General features: G+C 45.4%; 1 protein-coding gene across 1 annotated transcript in view; it reads right to left on the bottom strand.

The window, feature by feature from the left end:
* The window catches only part of LOC119379502 (mitogen-activated protein kinase kinase kinase 13), a 419,538-nt gene that overhangs the window by 171,110 nt on the left and 231,323 nt on the right, over nucleotides 1-17,105 (bottom strand). Inside the window, exon 5 of the mRNA XM_037648803.2 lies at nucleotides 3,702-3,830. Coding sequence (XP_037504731.2) covers nucleotides 3,702-3,830 — 129 coding nt within the window. The remainder of the gene's footprint in view (nucleotides 1-3,701; nucleotides 3,831-17,105) is intronic.

The following is a 17,105-nucleotide window of genomic DNA, read 5'->3' as shown; positions in this document are numbered from 1 at the left end:
ACCTTATACACCACACTCGTACGGCAATCAGTGAATTTGTTGGTGTGTTTTACGAAACAAATATCGGTCTGCTTCTTGTCTTTTACTCGCTCGTTCTTCCTCTGCACAGTGGCACAAATCTTACCTAGTTTATTGGCAGCCGTGAAAACAACATTAACGCCGTATCTACTTCCTACTTTCTTTAGCCTGTGAGATACGCAATGAATGTACGGTATACCTACGACACGTTTCTTCCTATCGCTTTCTGCAACCATGCTCGGACTTTACGCAATAGACTTCTTTAAACGTTCAGCGACCGTGGCCACTGCATCACGAGGATACCCTACATCTAAAAGACGTGTAACCTGTGCGTTAAAGCTATCACTCATTTTGGCCCAAGTCGTGTGAGCATAAAATGAGTGATAGCTTTAACGCACAGGTTACACGTCTTTTAGATGTAGGGTATCCTCGTGATGCAGTGGCCACGGTCGCTGAACATTTAAAGAAGGAACATTTAAAGAAGGAACATTTAAAGAAGGAATATTTAAAGTAGGAAGTAGATACGGCGTTAATGTTGTTTTCACGGCTGCCAATAAACTAGGTAAGATTTGTGCCACTGTGCAGAGGAAGAACGAGCGAGTAAAAGACAAGAAGCAGACCGATATTTGTTTCGTAAAACACACCAACAAATTCACTGATTGCCGTACGAGTGTGGTGTATAAGGTCCCTTTCAGCTGCGGCTGCTTCTACGTAGGACAGACGGGCCGATGCATTAACCAGAGATTGTTGGAACATAAGAGATCGCTAACAGGAGGCTCACCTTCTAATCTATCTTTACATTGTCGACATTGTAAGTGCACGCCAAAATACGATGAATGCGCAGTGTTGTACCGGCATAGAAATGAAGAAACGCGCCTGATGATTGAAGCATGGCATATCGAGAATAGTGGTAGTGCATGCGTGAGCCAACCGTCGATTACTTGCATTAACTTGCATAAAGATGAAATCAAATGCCTTAACAGTTATCTTCCACGTAGACCGCCACGCGTGCCGGATTGATAGGTTCGCCTGTTGCATGGGCATGCGCAGATAAGTTTTCGTGCCTTCTTTCTTTTCAGCCGTTGTGCGTCTCTTCAGTTGTTAGTCGGCGTTTGTGGTGTCCTGACTTTTTTCTTGTGTCCGTGTTTGCACGCCCTGTCTTTTTAGAATGAATACTTACCAGCTAGCTCAGCTCGCCATCCCCAACTGGTCAGCCTTCAAGACCCTCCTAACCGAAGCATTCGGCCGACCAGAGGTCCGCAAGCTCCGCGCTGACCAGTGTCTACGCCACCGAGCACAGCAGCCTGGCGAGACATTTCCCGTTACACTGAGGATGTGCTAGACCTCTGCAGGCGGGTTAACCCATCTATGGCGGAGGGCGAATGAATACTTACCAGCTAGCTCAGCTCTCTGTTATTCTAAGCATCTTAATGCATTGGTGAGCATGAGTGGCCAACTCAATTTAAAAGATCACATATGTAGAATACCCATCTTGCATGAGTGCATGTGAAAATGTAACATTATCATGTCATTTGAGACTGCAGAAGCAAATACCAAACACATTTTTTTGTTTTTTCTTTGCACAGGAGACAGGAACACTTTTCACTTATTTAATAAAAAGTAGCAGTATCCTATATTACTACATGCAAAGAATGTTCTAGCAATCAAGAAATCAGCCAACACCTGTTGGGCCTGCTTGCTCCCAGTATTGTAAATGCGGTGTTGCATAGTATGAAATATTATTTGGCTCACATGTTTACATGAGCTTCGTCTACAGATCAGCAATGTTTTCTTAAAAACATTTTAAAGGGAAACTAAAGGCAAATGACAATTTATGTCAGACTGAAAGGTGCATGTTTCAGAACGCCTATTAAGGTAAATGTAGGGACACGGTATGCGCCACCAGTGGCACGTTTTGAAATGACCCGACAACGTCTCGAGTACAATGAATCACTACTACTCATAGTAAAAAAATAATATTCCGTGCATTACAAGGCGTAATAAAATGCTGCTTGTGCGTTTGTGTACTTTATTCATGGATGAAAGAAATTGGCGTTCCAAGGAGAACGGCACGGGTGGCTTAAAAGCTACGTTTTCACCGAGCTCCTTTCCGCTCGCGAGGTCGCATACTGTTGCGTGTGCTTTTCACGCTCATCAAAGTTGCTCTAACGGAAAGTTCGACTAAATGCCACGTCCTTGTTATTTTGACGGGTGCCTGAATGGTGTGTGCCACTTGAGCAACAGCCTCTGCAGCAAAAAAACCGATGTGACTTTCCAATGGGTGCTACAAATAAACCCCTACGCCGATGTGGCTGTGTGCCATACCAAGAAATCTGCGCGTGTGCTTGCTGAATTTTTGTGCAGAGAATTACGAGATCAACCGCAACTTGGGCAAAGCTTGTAGTGTGCCCTTCAGAGCAGAAACCGCAGCGTTGGCTGCCAGGCAGTAAAGGCGGGCAACGTTGGGTCAGGCAAACACTACGTCAGAAGGCCTTTTCAGGCGGGCAATTTTAAGTGCACTAACGCTGTGCAGACCATGAAAACTTGATTTTCTTACAAAATCAGCATTCCCTTGGCACGAAACAAGCACTACGAGGTTTCTGGAATGTTATTTCAGCAATCAACGTCGACTTAAAATTTGCCTTTACTGTCCCTTTAAGAATCCTTTAGTGAAAATGCCTGGAATATAGCCGCTTCCAGACACGTCACTCGTGTCTGCTGCAGAAAGGTACACCCTTCTGGGACCGACTTTTTCACAACGCACACAAGGCGCACACATCTGTGGCACTTTCTGTGGAGCCCACACAAATACTTAGGCATAATTAAGATCCTTTCTACCGATGACTGATGGCAACAGAGAGGCACAATCACTTGCTCACAGGTGTCTTTGGCAGTCATGAAAGGATCAGCTGTAGTAATAATAATTAGTGAATCCCTTGTGTAGCCCTGGTCGGCAAAAGCTCTGCAGGACTACCAATAAAGTTGTTACCAACCAATCCCTTTCAATATCCATGGTCTTCAGTCTTCCATTTTTTTTTTTCACATCGACAAGGTGTCCATCTTTTCTTCAAGAGGCCTGAATGATAATTTCAGTAGTTTGCAGCGCTACACCGCAGTAACCTCTTGACATAGTTCAGCTGTCTCCTTTGCAGCCCTTTAGTGGCACTATGCAAAATGCACCTATACATCTTTCACAGTTTAAGGCACTGTAATTAAGTGTCTGTGCCCAGGAATGGGGACACGTGCAATTGCTCAGCATAACACTAAGGAAGGGTGGAAGTGAATCGTTTTTTTTGTCATAACATCCAGCCTACAACAGTGGGTTATAGTACCGGAAGCACGAGCAGTTTTTATTGCAGAGACAGCCATGGCAAAAGCACCGCTTTTGCGGTGCTTTTGCCATGGTGCTTTTGCCATGGCCATGGCAATTACAGGGCGGCCCCTGTAATTCGGAAAGAGTGCTGCGCCTTGGGGATCCCAGCTGCCATGCTGCTTCATCTACTGTCACCATCAATTGACCAAGTCCTGGTGAATGGCATGCTCATTGGCATGGAGGTAACAGACGAGCAGCATGCACTGCAACACTGGCGCATATGCGCAATTCTCCACGGTCTCCACCCTAGTAGCACAGAGGGCAGCAAGGCAGAAGAAAGCCAAGGAAATGAGATGGAGCAACACCACACCTGGGAGGGTCCGAAGGAAGTTGATAAGAGCGTTTCTTCCCAAACCGCTCTTGGGCCTTAATCAGGGGCCGCACAATGTGCTTCTTGTAGGGGCGAGTGCCGGAACCAATCTCCAAACTTTGTTCTCGTCTGCAACAGACGAAGCCCTTGAATCAACCACAAAAGTACTCAAACACAACACTGTAATATCCAACAATATGAGATGCTCATCCGATGCTTAACAGGGGCCCATAACCACTGGTGGACATGAAAGCATTTCATGGGACACCCTCCCCTTTTTAAGTTTTTTGATACTGTAAACAAATATCAACTAGAATGTTAGAAAACTTGCTAATAAATTTTGTGGAAGAAAACCAGATACTTGGCATGTTTTTATTGCATAACAAGAATGCTGCGAGCACTCAGTTACTCTGGAACCTAGGAATCGAGACAGTGCTTACCAATTGCATCAAAACTTTTAGTTTAACGACTGGTATGCGCAGTCGCTTGACACTGCATCATGTTGCTAGGAATCTGGCTGCTAAAGGTAACGTTGGCTCAGATGCAAGTGTTCAGAGTCAAAATGATGTCGATATGACGCACTGAAAACAGTGGAAACAAAAGTATGTGCATTATTGGCCTTAAAATGTTGCATTTCAATCTACAAGGGGGCTCAAACTCAATATGCCAGCACACGTCACAGCTATGTTCATACATGAAGGTACGTTCTTATCAAAAGAATGTTGCATAGATGAAGAAACACTCAAGTTGTCATAAAGTCCACTGAAGTTTTAGGTTCAGTTTAAATGCAATAAATTTTGTATCATGGCAATTGGAAGATTTCTTTTCTCCACCAGAAAACAATGGGTTTCCCCACATATGTGGCAGGTGGTTCTCCTTAGGTCAATCTGTGGCACAGCACAGTCAAGGCACCAATTGTAAAGCATGCCATTTGCTGTCTACCATGTTGACAGTTCCTAAATGATGGCCTGCACCAGGACCATCCACCTGCCGTCTGTGCAAACGTGAGTGCAGATGGATGCTTATAGCTGCTACAAGAGACAAAGGCTGTTGTACAGCGCATCAGCCAGATGGCATAGCCATGAATATAACTTCATTTTTTTAGGGTCGTCGTTGTAGAATCTACACGGCAAATTAAGCAACGTCGGTTCAATTTAATGGCCTTGCAAATGTGGACACAACAAGCATCTGCCACTGGTCCATTTGATGGTGAGCAATCACCAAAAGTTTTCCGCCAATAACGAGATTTAAAACCAAAGTTCCTAGAACACATCCTTTTTACACATTTACATAGAGTCTTTGCGTTCTCTTAACTATGGGTCCCTTATTTCTAAGTCTTTGCGCATCCAATTCCAGGCAACAGCGGCCGCATTTCAATGGGTTTTTGCTGTTTTACATCAACAACAAGAAACCCAGGTGGAATCCAGAATTTCCCCACTATGGCATGCCTGGTAATCACATCGCGGTTTTGGCATGTAAAACAGCAGAAATTGTTACTACTGTTGCACTAACCACGTTCATATTATATCATGCTCATTGGCAACAGGTGCAAATATCAAGCAGATGGCTTATGCACCCAACACAGGGGCACTCCAAAGGCTCTAGGCAGGATGGTCAGTTGGGTTTCATTATCCTAGGTTTGCAGCACACATGACAGCAGGTTTATTATTAACACCTCCTACATATACATGGGGAAAACTGAAAAGACACTAAATATGCAAGTTAGTGGATATAAAAAAAACAAAAAAACTTGTGACAACAAAGCTGATGACACACATGCATGCCATTTGCGGTCTCATGGTGATGGCTCACTGATACATGCGTGTGCTTTTCTCTGCTTCAATAGTGACTCGAGAGCAATAATCTTTATGCCTCTGAATCAAAGCAGTGTTTCAAAACTAAACCTTCTAAATGTTGACAGGCGAAACCTTCAGTGCTGCGGCATGAATTAGATGCATGTTCACCAAGTGCTCATTAAAGCATCCGCCAGCCTGCCCAATGTAACAAGCACTTCAGGAATCCTGTAAACTACATTCATAGTACATCGAACAAAGTGAGTTTTATGCTTCACTGTGCAGAAGCGTTTCAGCTTTTCACCAAAGCACATCATACTGACAAATCGTATATGCTGCAGAGAAGACCACTTGCACGGCCATAATGATTCGTGCGTTTTGGTGGCGCAAGGGCCAGGTGTGGTCAAAAAATGCCCTCATCGTGTGGTGTTAGCGTTGACCAATGATTTACATGATAGAATGTAATATGGCCGTAAAGCGGCCCAAAATCACCTGCTATATCCAAGTGTAAAAGTTATGCGTAGCATAAATTAATGGCAGTGTCTATGGGTGTTGAATGGAAGACAGGTGATGACGATTTCAACAAGTGAGAAATTGTAAATAGCATGAATGCTTCCTCAAGGCCTTTGAGCCCAAAGGCATGGAGGCAGGTGTTCTCTTTAATACAACTTCTGCAGCAGCAACCGTTGTTGAGAGGCTGTGCTACGGATTCCCTGGGAATATAACGTTAAAAGTACGTACATCCTTGAAAAATCCAAGGAGTGACTAATATTTAAAAGGAGGTTCCCTGCCTATGAACATAAAGGATGGCGTGTAATTTCATGCCGGTATGATAACAGAACATTGCTGAAACACGTTGGTGGGCTAGTTGGTTTGCGTCCATGAATAGTGAGTAAGCGCGACAGACAAGGACGTAGAAGAAAACCGACAAGGACACAGCGCTTTTCCAAGTGGACGCGCTGTGTCCTTTCTTCTACGTCCTTGTCTGTTGCACTTCATGATAATAGAAAATGCATTTTTCTGTCAGCTTGTAGTTCCGTACCTTGCATAGGATGTGAAGCACAGTGAGAGGCTCGCCACATTTATCACACAAGGGTGGATCACCACCAGACAATGTGTGCTCTATGTTTGTCTTATCCCAAGTCTACCAAGTGTTATACTTCTGTATGGTGTAAATTGTGCTATTTTAAGTGTGATATAGATGTGAAGAAAGTAAAGTGGACGAAACGACAACTTGCTGCCAACAGGGACCGAACCTGCAGCCTTCGATAACGCGCCTGATGCTCTACCAATTGAGCTACAGCGGCAGTTGTCCTCTCGTCCACTTCATCGGGTATTCATGTGCATGCAAACCTGGGAGTGTTAGTCAGCGCAGCTCGTAGCCATGATGGCGAGTGAGGAACACGCTTTCTCTGTCAGCTGGCGTCACATAGTATGTGATCCTTTAACGAGCTGACAAATGAGTCCTTGCAGGCTACCTGAAGGCATCAGGTCTGCCGGAACGAGAGCCTCGCTATGAATGAATGAAAGAAAGAAAATTCTGAGGGATCGTTTTTTTGTTTCACACAATCTTAATGAAAAGCAGCAGATAATGAAGCCAAGGGACGTTAGCTTTGCTGTTTCAAGTACTAATTGTGATGTGAAGAAAGTAAAGTGGATGAAACAACAACTCTTCTATACCTTCCAACAACGTCCCCTGTACCTTCCTTGGCTTCATTATCTGCTGCTTTTCATTAAGGTTCTGTATGGCATGTCTTTCATATCGGTGGCCAATTACCAAGATGCGGCTTGATACGATATGCCTTATTTTGTGTACCCCTCTCCCATAAGCACTACGAATAAGCCCTGAGCTTCTTTCTTATGAAGGGCTTTAGGTCAGTTACAGGCACAATGATGGACGAGTTGGCAGCGATTGAGTGGACGGATATGGCCAGCTGGTCTGCCAATACATTCCCTTCAATCTCCCAGTGCTCTGGCAGCCAGCATACCACAACATGCTGTTTGGATGCAGAAATGCTGCACAAGTTTGAATACAGCGACACGATTAAAGGGTTCTTGTGCGTTTAGATAGTTTTCAAAGCTTAACACTTAAAGGGTCTGTGTATACTACTGCTCTTGGTATATGTATTTGTTTAATGTGTTTAACAGTTGCCAATATCGTGTAGGCCTCTACTGTAAAGAAACTTGTGTTAGAACGCAGAGTGTCCAAATCTTAACTGGATGAACCCATGGCTGCGTGAGGCATGCCTACATGAGACTTTGATGCATCGGTGAAAAATACAGGACAAGAGTGTTTGTGCTGTAATTCAAGGAAGTACATACAGATTTGTGCAAAAGGGCCGTGCCCCCCTGCAAAGGATACATCACAGTCTACAACTTGCCACAGACGGTTGGTGCTCAAGGAGAGGAGGGACATCCATTGAGTCCTCTTAAACAAGGGCACGGCAGGACGGTTTTGTAACAGGAGAGAATTGGACAAGTAATTTACCGTCGAATACGTGGGATGATCAGTGCTTGCGTTCACTCAAAGGAAACCTAAACTCTGGTTATCAAGTGACCACTGATCTGATTCAACACAAAGGCTTTCTACAGGGCTTGTTCTAAAGGTGCCTGTCGACAGGCAGATGGCGGAGAGGGTTCAGATCTTCAGAGTGGTTGGAGTGGCAAACTGGTAAACTATGGCTCCATACAGTCTACCCTTATAACTGACTTGTATACAGGTTCATAGAGCACTTTCTGTCGCTACCCCACGTTGTAGGTGACAAAACCTTCAGAATATTCATGCAGTTGTGTTAAGGATATTTTATGTGCACTACAAAGTTAACCCTCATGCCTAATATTATGCCTACAAACTTTTGTTCAGTTTTTACAGGCAAACACTTCCCCTGCATGTCAGTGTCAGGATCAGGGTGCAGGCCTGCCTTCCTAGAGAAAACGACACAGCTGCTTTTTTGTGGATTTAGTCTCAACCCGTTCTCATCAGCCCATTTGGAGACCTTGTTGAGCGGAACCTGAGCTCACAGATAATTTAAATGCTATACAGATAACACATAAGGAGTAGAATATAGTTCATGGGATGTAATAATAACAATAATTGTTGGGGTTTTACGTCCCAAACGATGATATGATTATGAGGGATGCCGTATTGGAGGGCTCCAGAAATTTCAACCACCTGGGGTTCTTCAACGTGCACCTAAATCTAAGCACACGGGTCTCAAGCATATTCACCTCCTTTGAAAATGTGGTCATCGCAGCCAGGATTCCATCCCGTAACCTTTGGGTCAGCACATAACCACTAAGCCACCGTGGTGGGTAGTTCATGGGATGTAAAGATACAAAAAATTCATTTTTATATAATGAAAGGCTGAGCACACCACTATGTGGTACTCCCTTCACAAATGACTGTAATTCTGATCCGAACAAGAAGTGTGCAGTTTGACAAGTAACTCTCTGTAACATTTAACATATATTACCACGTATACCTAAGTGTGAGAGGTCTCTCAACATCCCAAATCTCCACATAGTGGCCTTCTCCATGTCAAGGAATACAGACATAAAAAACTGCTTATGAACAGAAGCTTCACAGATTTGTGCCTCGACACGTATGTGATGGTCAGCGGTGGATCGACGCTCTCAAAACCCACACTGGTATGGGCCAAGGAGTTTGTTTGATTCTGGGAAACCTAGCTGCTGGCAGTTTAACAATTTTTTTAATAGTTTACAGAGGCAACTTGTTAGAGCTGTAGGCCTGTAGCTCAAAACCAAGGTTGGAACCCTGCTCCGTTTCAAGATAGGAATTACAATGGCCTCTTTCCAAGAAAGGGAATCTCGCCAGAAGACCATACAGTGCTGCAGAGGCAGAGGAGGGTTTTTGTGTTTCATGGGGTAAGTGTTTCAGCATTTGGTGTATGACACGATCAGGAGCAGGGGCAGATTTGCTACAGAAGTTTAGCACTGGCTGCAGCTCAGCTAAGCAGCATGGCTCGTTGTATGCCTCAGTGATTGCACATTTTCTTTCTCATTTCTGTCTTTCTATTCTTGCTTTGTATCATTTCAATGTGTCGGAGTAGTGCAATGAGCTGGACACATGTTCAAAATATGCGCCCAGAAAGTTTGCTTGGCCTTCCAGGATGTTGCCTTCTGTGTTTACTAAAAGAAGTGAATGTGTTTGTCGGCCTCTTACGCTGTTCCACGCCTTAACCTCATCTGTGTAGGAGTTGATACCAGATAAAAACTTCTGCCAACTCTCTCTTTGGGTCTGTCAGCACGTTTTCCTGCCTTGGGACTTTACCTGTTCCAACTACAGTGGACTCTCAGTAAACAAAAGTCTGTTAAAAGGAACTGCTGCTTAAATGGAACAAATGCATCCGATATGATTGGTTTCGTACCTGGATTCTGCACTCCTGTACATCTCTCGGCTCCTGTTAAACGGAACATATTTTCCTGGTCTACTGCAAAAGGATTCTCTGCAGAGGGGGAATCGCGCGTAGTAAACCCGACAATCGGTTCTGCTTCTCACTACAGCGTTACAGCAATCGTCGTTCCACCACTGGACACCACGTTTGCAGGCAACACCACATGACTGAGAAATACATTCTGAAGTAGCATCAACAATAAAAGTGGTAAAATACTGAAGAGCAGAATCAATTCCCAAGGAAGACTTGTCAACCCCAGACACACTACTAAGACTTCGAAACTTCTCCTATTTGGCTGCATCAACCTACCACGTTGGAGCCTGCGGTGGAGAATAATTTCCTTTTGCGTTCTCAGTAGTATGGGAAAGTGGTCGCTTCTGCAGGGGTTTTTAATAGCGTCCCAGTTAAAATCACCCAAAAGGGCGGCAGAAACAATGCTAAGATCAATGTATGAATATGTTTTGTTTGCGAGGCTAAAAAAACATGGGTTTTTTTAGATGTGAAGCATCTTATAGCGGAGTTCGATCCGGTGGTGGTGGTGGTGGTGGTGTGCGGCGTGACCACCCTTATTGCGCATGCGCAATAAGGGTGGTCACGCCGCACACCACCACCACCTGATCTCTATCACCTGATTGATAGTATGAATATGGTCTATTGTTGAGAATCCTGTACGAAATCCTGCCTGGTCCCTTGGTTGATTGAACTCTAATATCGTATTAATTCTGTTAGCAATTACTTTTGTAAATAGCTTGTAGACAACGGACAGTAAGCTTATGGGCCTGTAATTTTTTCAGGTCCTTGACGTCCCCTTTCTTATGGATCAAGATGATGTTGGCATTCATTCCAAGATTCTGGTATCCTCCCCGTCGAGAGGCACTTCGTATACAGGGTGGCCAGTTTCTCTAACATAATCTCTCCACCGTCTTTCAACAGGTCTGATGTTACCTGATCCTCACCAGCTGCTTTGCCTCTTTGCATTCCCTTTAGGGCTTTCTTTTACTTCTCCTGTCAATACTGGTGGGATGTCAGATTCCTCTGCGCTATTACTCCTTCTTACGTTATCATCCTGAATGCCTCGGCTGCTGTACAGATCTCTGTAGAACTCTTCCGCTACCTCAAGTATTCTATCCATATTGTTTGTGACCTTGCCTTCCTTGTCCCTTAATGCATACATCTGATTTTTCCTTATGCACAGTTTTGTCTTCATAGCTTTGAGGCTTCTTCCGTTCTTTAGAGCATGCTCAATTCTCTCCATATTATACTTTCTTATGTCGGCTACTTTACGCCTATTGATTAACTTCGAAAGCTCCGCCAGCTCTATTTTGTCTGTTGCATTTGAGGCTTTCATAGCTTGACGTTCCTTAATGAGGTTTTTCGTCTCTTGGGATAGCTTACCAGTGTTCTGTCTAACGACTGTACCCCTGACTTCCACTGCACACTCCTTAATGATACTAGTCAGATTATCATTCATTGCGTCAACGCTAAGGTCGGTTTCTTCGGTTAAAGCAGCGTACCTATTCTGAAGTGAAACTGTGAATTCCTGTACTTTCCCTCTCAGAGCTAGTTCATTAATCGGCTTCTTGCGTATCAGTTTCTGCCGTTCCTTCCTCACGTCAAGTTGAATTCTAGATCTTACCATTCTATGGTCACTGCATCGGATCTTGTTAACTACTTCCACATCCTGTACAATGCCCGGGTGGCCGCACATTATGAAGTCTATTTCATTTTTAGTTTCGCCATTAGGACTCCTCCACGTCCACTTACGAGTAGCCCGTTTTCTGTAGAAGGTATTCAAGATGCGTAAATTATTGCGTTCTGCAAACTCTACTAGTAACTCCCCTCTGGCGTTTCTAGAGCCGATGCCATATTCCCCAAGTGCATGATCTCCAGCCTGCTTCTTGCCTACCTTTGCATTAAAGTCGCCCATCAGTACAGTATACTGTGTCTTTACCTTATTCATTGCTGATTCTACGTCTTCGTAGAAGCGTTCAACCATTTCATCATCATGGCTGGATGTAGGCGCGTAGGCCTGTATCACCTTCATCTTGTACCTCTTATTAAACCTAATTACGATACATATCACCCTTTCATTAATGCTATAGTATTCCTCTATATTGCCAGCTATATCTTTATGAATAAGGAACCCCACTCCTAGTTCTCTTCTGTCAGCTAAGCCACGATAGCATAGGACGTGTCCGTTCTTCAGCACTGTATAAGCCTCCTGTGGCCTCCTAACCTCACTGAGCCCTATTACATCCCATTTAACACCCTCCAATTCCTCGAATAGTACAGCTAGACACGCCTCACTAGATAAAGTTCTAGCGTTATACGTAGCCAAATTCAGATTCCAATGGCGGCCTGTCCGTACCCAGAGATTCTTAGCACCCTCTGCTGCGTCGCAGGTCTGACCGCCGCCTTGGTCAGTTGCTTCGCAGCCGCTGGGGACTGAGGGCCGAGGGTTAATTGGTGTATTCATGTGGGAGGTAGTGGCCAAGTACTACACCAGGGTGGCCAATCCTGCTCTGGTGAGGGAGTGCATTGCTGGCTGTGGTCACCAGTGAGGTTGCAGCGATGGCGTAGTGGTAGAGCATCAGCTTCGCATGCAAGAGGTCCGTGGTTCGAATCCCGGTGCCGGACAATTCCCAACCGGATTAAAAAAAAAAAAAAGATCCGCGTGATGATGGAATTGTGTAAAAAGGCCTGGGGTGCAGCCTACAGAATTCCCAGCCCTTTAAAGCTTCACCTCACCATGAGAGGTCGACCTCGTAAAGTACTGCCCAAGGCTGCCCACGTTTGGCTTTGTGAATTGTTTCTTCCTTCATAGATTACGAGAAGGCATTTGATTCGGTGGAGACATCAGCAGTCATGCAAGCACTGCGGAATCAAGGCATCGACGAAGCCTATATAAACATAATGGAAGAAATCTACAGCGGATCCACAGCCACTATAGTCCTCCATAAAGAAAGCGACAGAATCCCAATAAAGAAGGGCGTACGGCAGGGAGACACGATCTCTCCAATGTTATTCACCGCGTGTTTACAGGAGGTTTTCAGGGCCCTAGATTGGGAAGAGTTAGGGATAAGAGTTAATGGAGAGTATCTCAGTAACCTACGATTCGCTGATGACATTGCATTGATGAGTAACGCGGGAGACGAATTGCAGCTCATGATTACTGAACTGGATACGGAAAGTAGAAGAGTAGGTCTGAAAATTAATATGCATAAAACTAAAGTAATGTGGAACAATCTTGGCAGAGAACAGCACTTTGCGATAGGTGGCGAGACACTGGAAGTTGTAAAGGAGTACGTCTACTTAGGACAGGTAGTAACCGCGGAGCCGAACCATGAGAGTGAAATAACTAGAAGAATAAGGATGGGTTGGGGCTCATTCGGCAAGCATTATCAAATCATGAATGGTAATCTACCACTATCCCTCAAGAGGAAGGTATATAACAGCTGCATCTTACCGGTACTTACCTACGGAGCAGAAACCTGGAGACTTACAAAGAGGGTTCAACTTAAATTGAGGACGACGCAGCGAGCGATGGAAAGGAAAATGATAGGTGTAACCTTAAGAGACAGGAAGAGAGCAGAGTGGGTCAGGGAACAAACGGGGGTTAAGGACATCATAGTTGAAATCAAGAAGAAGAAATGGATATGGGCCGGGCACGTAGCACGTCGGCAGGATAACCGGTGGTCATTAAGGGTAACTGACTGGATTCCAAGAGATGGCAAACGCGTGAGGGGGAGACAGAAAATTAGGTGGGTAGATGAGATTAAGAAGTTTGCAGGTATTACGTGGCAGCAGAAAGCACAGGACCGGGTTGATTGGCGGAACATGGGAGAGGCCTTTGCCCTGCAGTGGGCGTAGACAGGCTGATGATGATGATGATGAATGTGAAGTGAGATAATGGTAACAAGTTTGTTTAAGAGTACTCGTAAACTGTTGCGCGGAAAGACGTAGACGGGGGACACAAAGAGACACACACGGAGCGCACCTTTATTTTGTGTCCCCCGTCTACGTCTTTCCGCGCAACAGTTTACGAGTATGACAAACCAACAAGCCCAAGTCGACACCCTTCTCAAGTTGTTTAAGAGAACAGCGTGGACAGCCACTGCTTCCAGGCGCATCTATAGCTGCAAACCTTGACATGCCATGCTTTCATCTATTATGATCACAACACCACCAGATGATGCGATAGCTTCTTCGCGGTCTTTACAGAAGATGACGTAGTTAAAGAAGTTTCCACGTCTTGATTTTAGGTGGGTTTCCAGTACACAAAGCACTTTTGATGAGTGTTCTTGAAGAAGCGCTTGGATATCGTCAAGGTTTCTGAGAAGACCTCTCACTTTCCATTGTATAATCTGTGTATCCATAGCAAGTGTAAATTGGTGCTGTTTGTACAAAAAGAAGTGTTGCCTTAGGAGAGACAGTCCTTTCCAGGCCCTATTTTTTTTTTTTTTTTTTGGCATGCTCCAATGAGCGGCGCCGTTTCTACCATGTCTGAGATGCTGATAGGCATGGCGTTGTGCTCATCGCCTCGGCAGAGGCACTGGTCACCTGCTCGTGGGTTCAATTCAATTCAATTCTTTCTTAGCAGGTGTTAAGGGTTGCGCGAACGAGTGTAGTTTTAGGGCTTTCTGCCTGACCAGAAGGCTCTGAGCCTGGAGACCCTTTGGTGGCGAACCAGCACTGGCTGCTTCCGCTGAGGGGTGGATGGCACTGCCCCCTGCAGTGCCACGTCCTTGACTGAAGGACCCTGTGTGCCTCTTTAAACGAGATATTCTCTGTTACCTTGAGTGTTATATCTTTATTTTTATTTTTCACATGAAGGTCAAGTGCAAGAACAGGCTGGGTGCCCACTGTCGCAGTTTGCACAATGCGAAGTTTTAACACAGTCCTCTGCAGGGTGTTCGTGCAAACTGCACTTAGGCCCGTATTCTGTAATACTTCTTACCTCACACCATTTTCTTAAATTACGCGAGGAGCCCTTCATGCCTCCTTATCTTAAGGAGCTCCTTGAGGGAGCCAGCATATTCTGAAAGCTTCCTTCAACCTTCCTTTGCTAAGGGCCGCCTCAGTAAGGTAAGGCGTTTGTTTCACAAGTCTGGGATCGAGAGTACGTGTGAAATACTGACTAAACATCCGTTTTTCAAGCAAGAAAAAGGAATATTTCTTGTGCATAACAATGAATAATAACGTGTACACTGCTTATTTGCGATATGGGTGCACTGCCTTTTCCATTTACTTAACTTTCGCCTGTTGCCGTAAACAAAAACAGGATGGTCGAGCAACGCTGGAGCTCGTTGTGTTCATTGATGCATTTCAACGGCCTGTTATGTGAGAGCAAGAAATAAAGATTGTTTAAAGAATTGAAGACGTGGATGAGAATGACTTTCAAAACCGAGCAGTGTTAAGTTTGTGAAATTTCCTCAATTTGATGTAAATTTGTCTCGAATGTACTTATGTCCAAGTAAATTACTACATTTGCATTCAAAACAAGGGCGTGTCTATCGGGTTGTGCATCGCGCCTTTGTAGATAGACCTGGTTAAACAAAACGAGAAAGTCTTACAGCAGCGGTTTCTAGGAACCCAAGTCGTGCAAGTATTCAGATATATCTGGACGATTTCTTAGTAGTCTTACAGCGTGGTGCCTTGGCGTTGCATTCTGAGTTGTCACAAATGGTCGGAATATTTGAAGAATGTATATCGCCCCTCGTATAACATGTGATATTCCCCACTAGGATTCCTTGATCTTAAGCTCGATTTCACCCATGATCATGTTTGCTGGAAATGTGAATACGGCTCGTACAAGCAATCCTACTGTTCTCAACTTCGCACAGTAAACTTCTCAAAAGGGTTACTGTTCGGGCTTGCTTCTCCAATGCATTAAAATAGTCATGCTGCCACAGAGTAGGCGCCAGCTTTCAGGCACAGGTGACTTGCCTGTATCACGACAGATTACTAATCTCAGTGGCTGAGATAATCCGCAGAAAAGGAAAGGAGGGTCTCCTGGGCATACATTGTAGCACATGCGGCTGCACCCGTGTTTGCTAAGACTAATGTGATTTTCTTCTACCGGATGACCACACCTGCCTCATTCTGAAAGCAGCCCGCATGGCATGTGAAGAATGCCCATGAATAAGAAGCCATCGTTAGCCTAATCCAAACAAGAACTGTCATTCCTAAAATACAAAGTTTGACGGCAACCCGTCTGGCCGGGGAAATACATGTGTTAAGCTGTTTATTGGACGGCACTCGGCGACAATGCACTATGGCGACAGTCAAGGCAAAAACACGGGCTCCGAGCGGCGTTTAGAAGAGGACGACCCACTAGGAGCCGCTAGAGAGCGCAACCGTTAAGCAGTACCAATTGCTTCGCCACAATTACCCCGGGTACGAAAAGGGGGCTGTCCGGCGACCTAACAGCTCGTTACTATGAGTGGGTCAGAGTAGGCCTTGAGGCGCTCCACGTTGACTATGTCCCACGTTGACTATGTCGCGCCCTCGACGGCGCATGACCGAAGCTGGTTCGATGGGTTCGATCAGGTAGTTGACCAGGGATGTGCGCTCGACGACCCGGTAGGGGCCTTCGTATTTCGGCAGTAGTTTTGAGAGAGGCCGGTTGCAGTGGTAGGGATCGAGAGCCATACGAGCGCTCCGGGGAGGAACGTGGACTCAGAAGTGGTGGTGCCACCGCGAAGGCTCTTCTGCCGCTCTTGTTCGTGCGTTGTAAAGGCCTTTGCGAGCTCGCGACACTCTTCAGCAAGCCTTGCTGTGTCAGAAATAGGCGCACAATCAGATGGATCCGGCTTGTAGGGTAGTATCGTGTCAATGGCGTGCAACGGGTGCTTTCCGTACAACAGGAAGAAGGGTGAAAAACCAGTAGTGCTCTGAGGGGCGGTATTATAGGCGTAGGTGACGAAGGGCAGAATGGCATCCCAATTTGTGTGATCGGCGGCGACGTACATTGAGAGCATGTCGCCGAGCGTGCGGTTGAAGCGTTCGGTTAGGCCATTCGTCTGCGGGTGGTGAGCAGTAGTTTTGCGATGAACAGCATGGCACTCTTTGAGAATGGCTTCGACGACTTCCGACAAGAAGACACGGCCTCGATCGCTGAGAAGCTCCTGGGGTGGACCGTGACACAGCATGAATCGGTGTAGCAGGAAGGAGGCAACATCACGCGCTGTAGCCGC

This window comes from Rhipicephalus sanguineus, chromosome 1 (assembly GCF_013339695.2).
Source record: "Rhipicephalus sanguineus isolate Rsan-2018 chromosome 1, BIME_Rsan_1.4, whole genome shotgun sequence".
Classification (NCBI taxonomy): Eukaryota; Metazoa; Arthropoda; class Arachnida; order Ixodida; family Ixodidae; genus Rhipicephalus; species Rhipicephalus sanguineus.
This window is presented reverse-complemented; position numbering and strand designations above follow the sequence as displayed.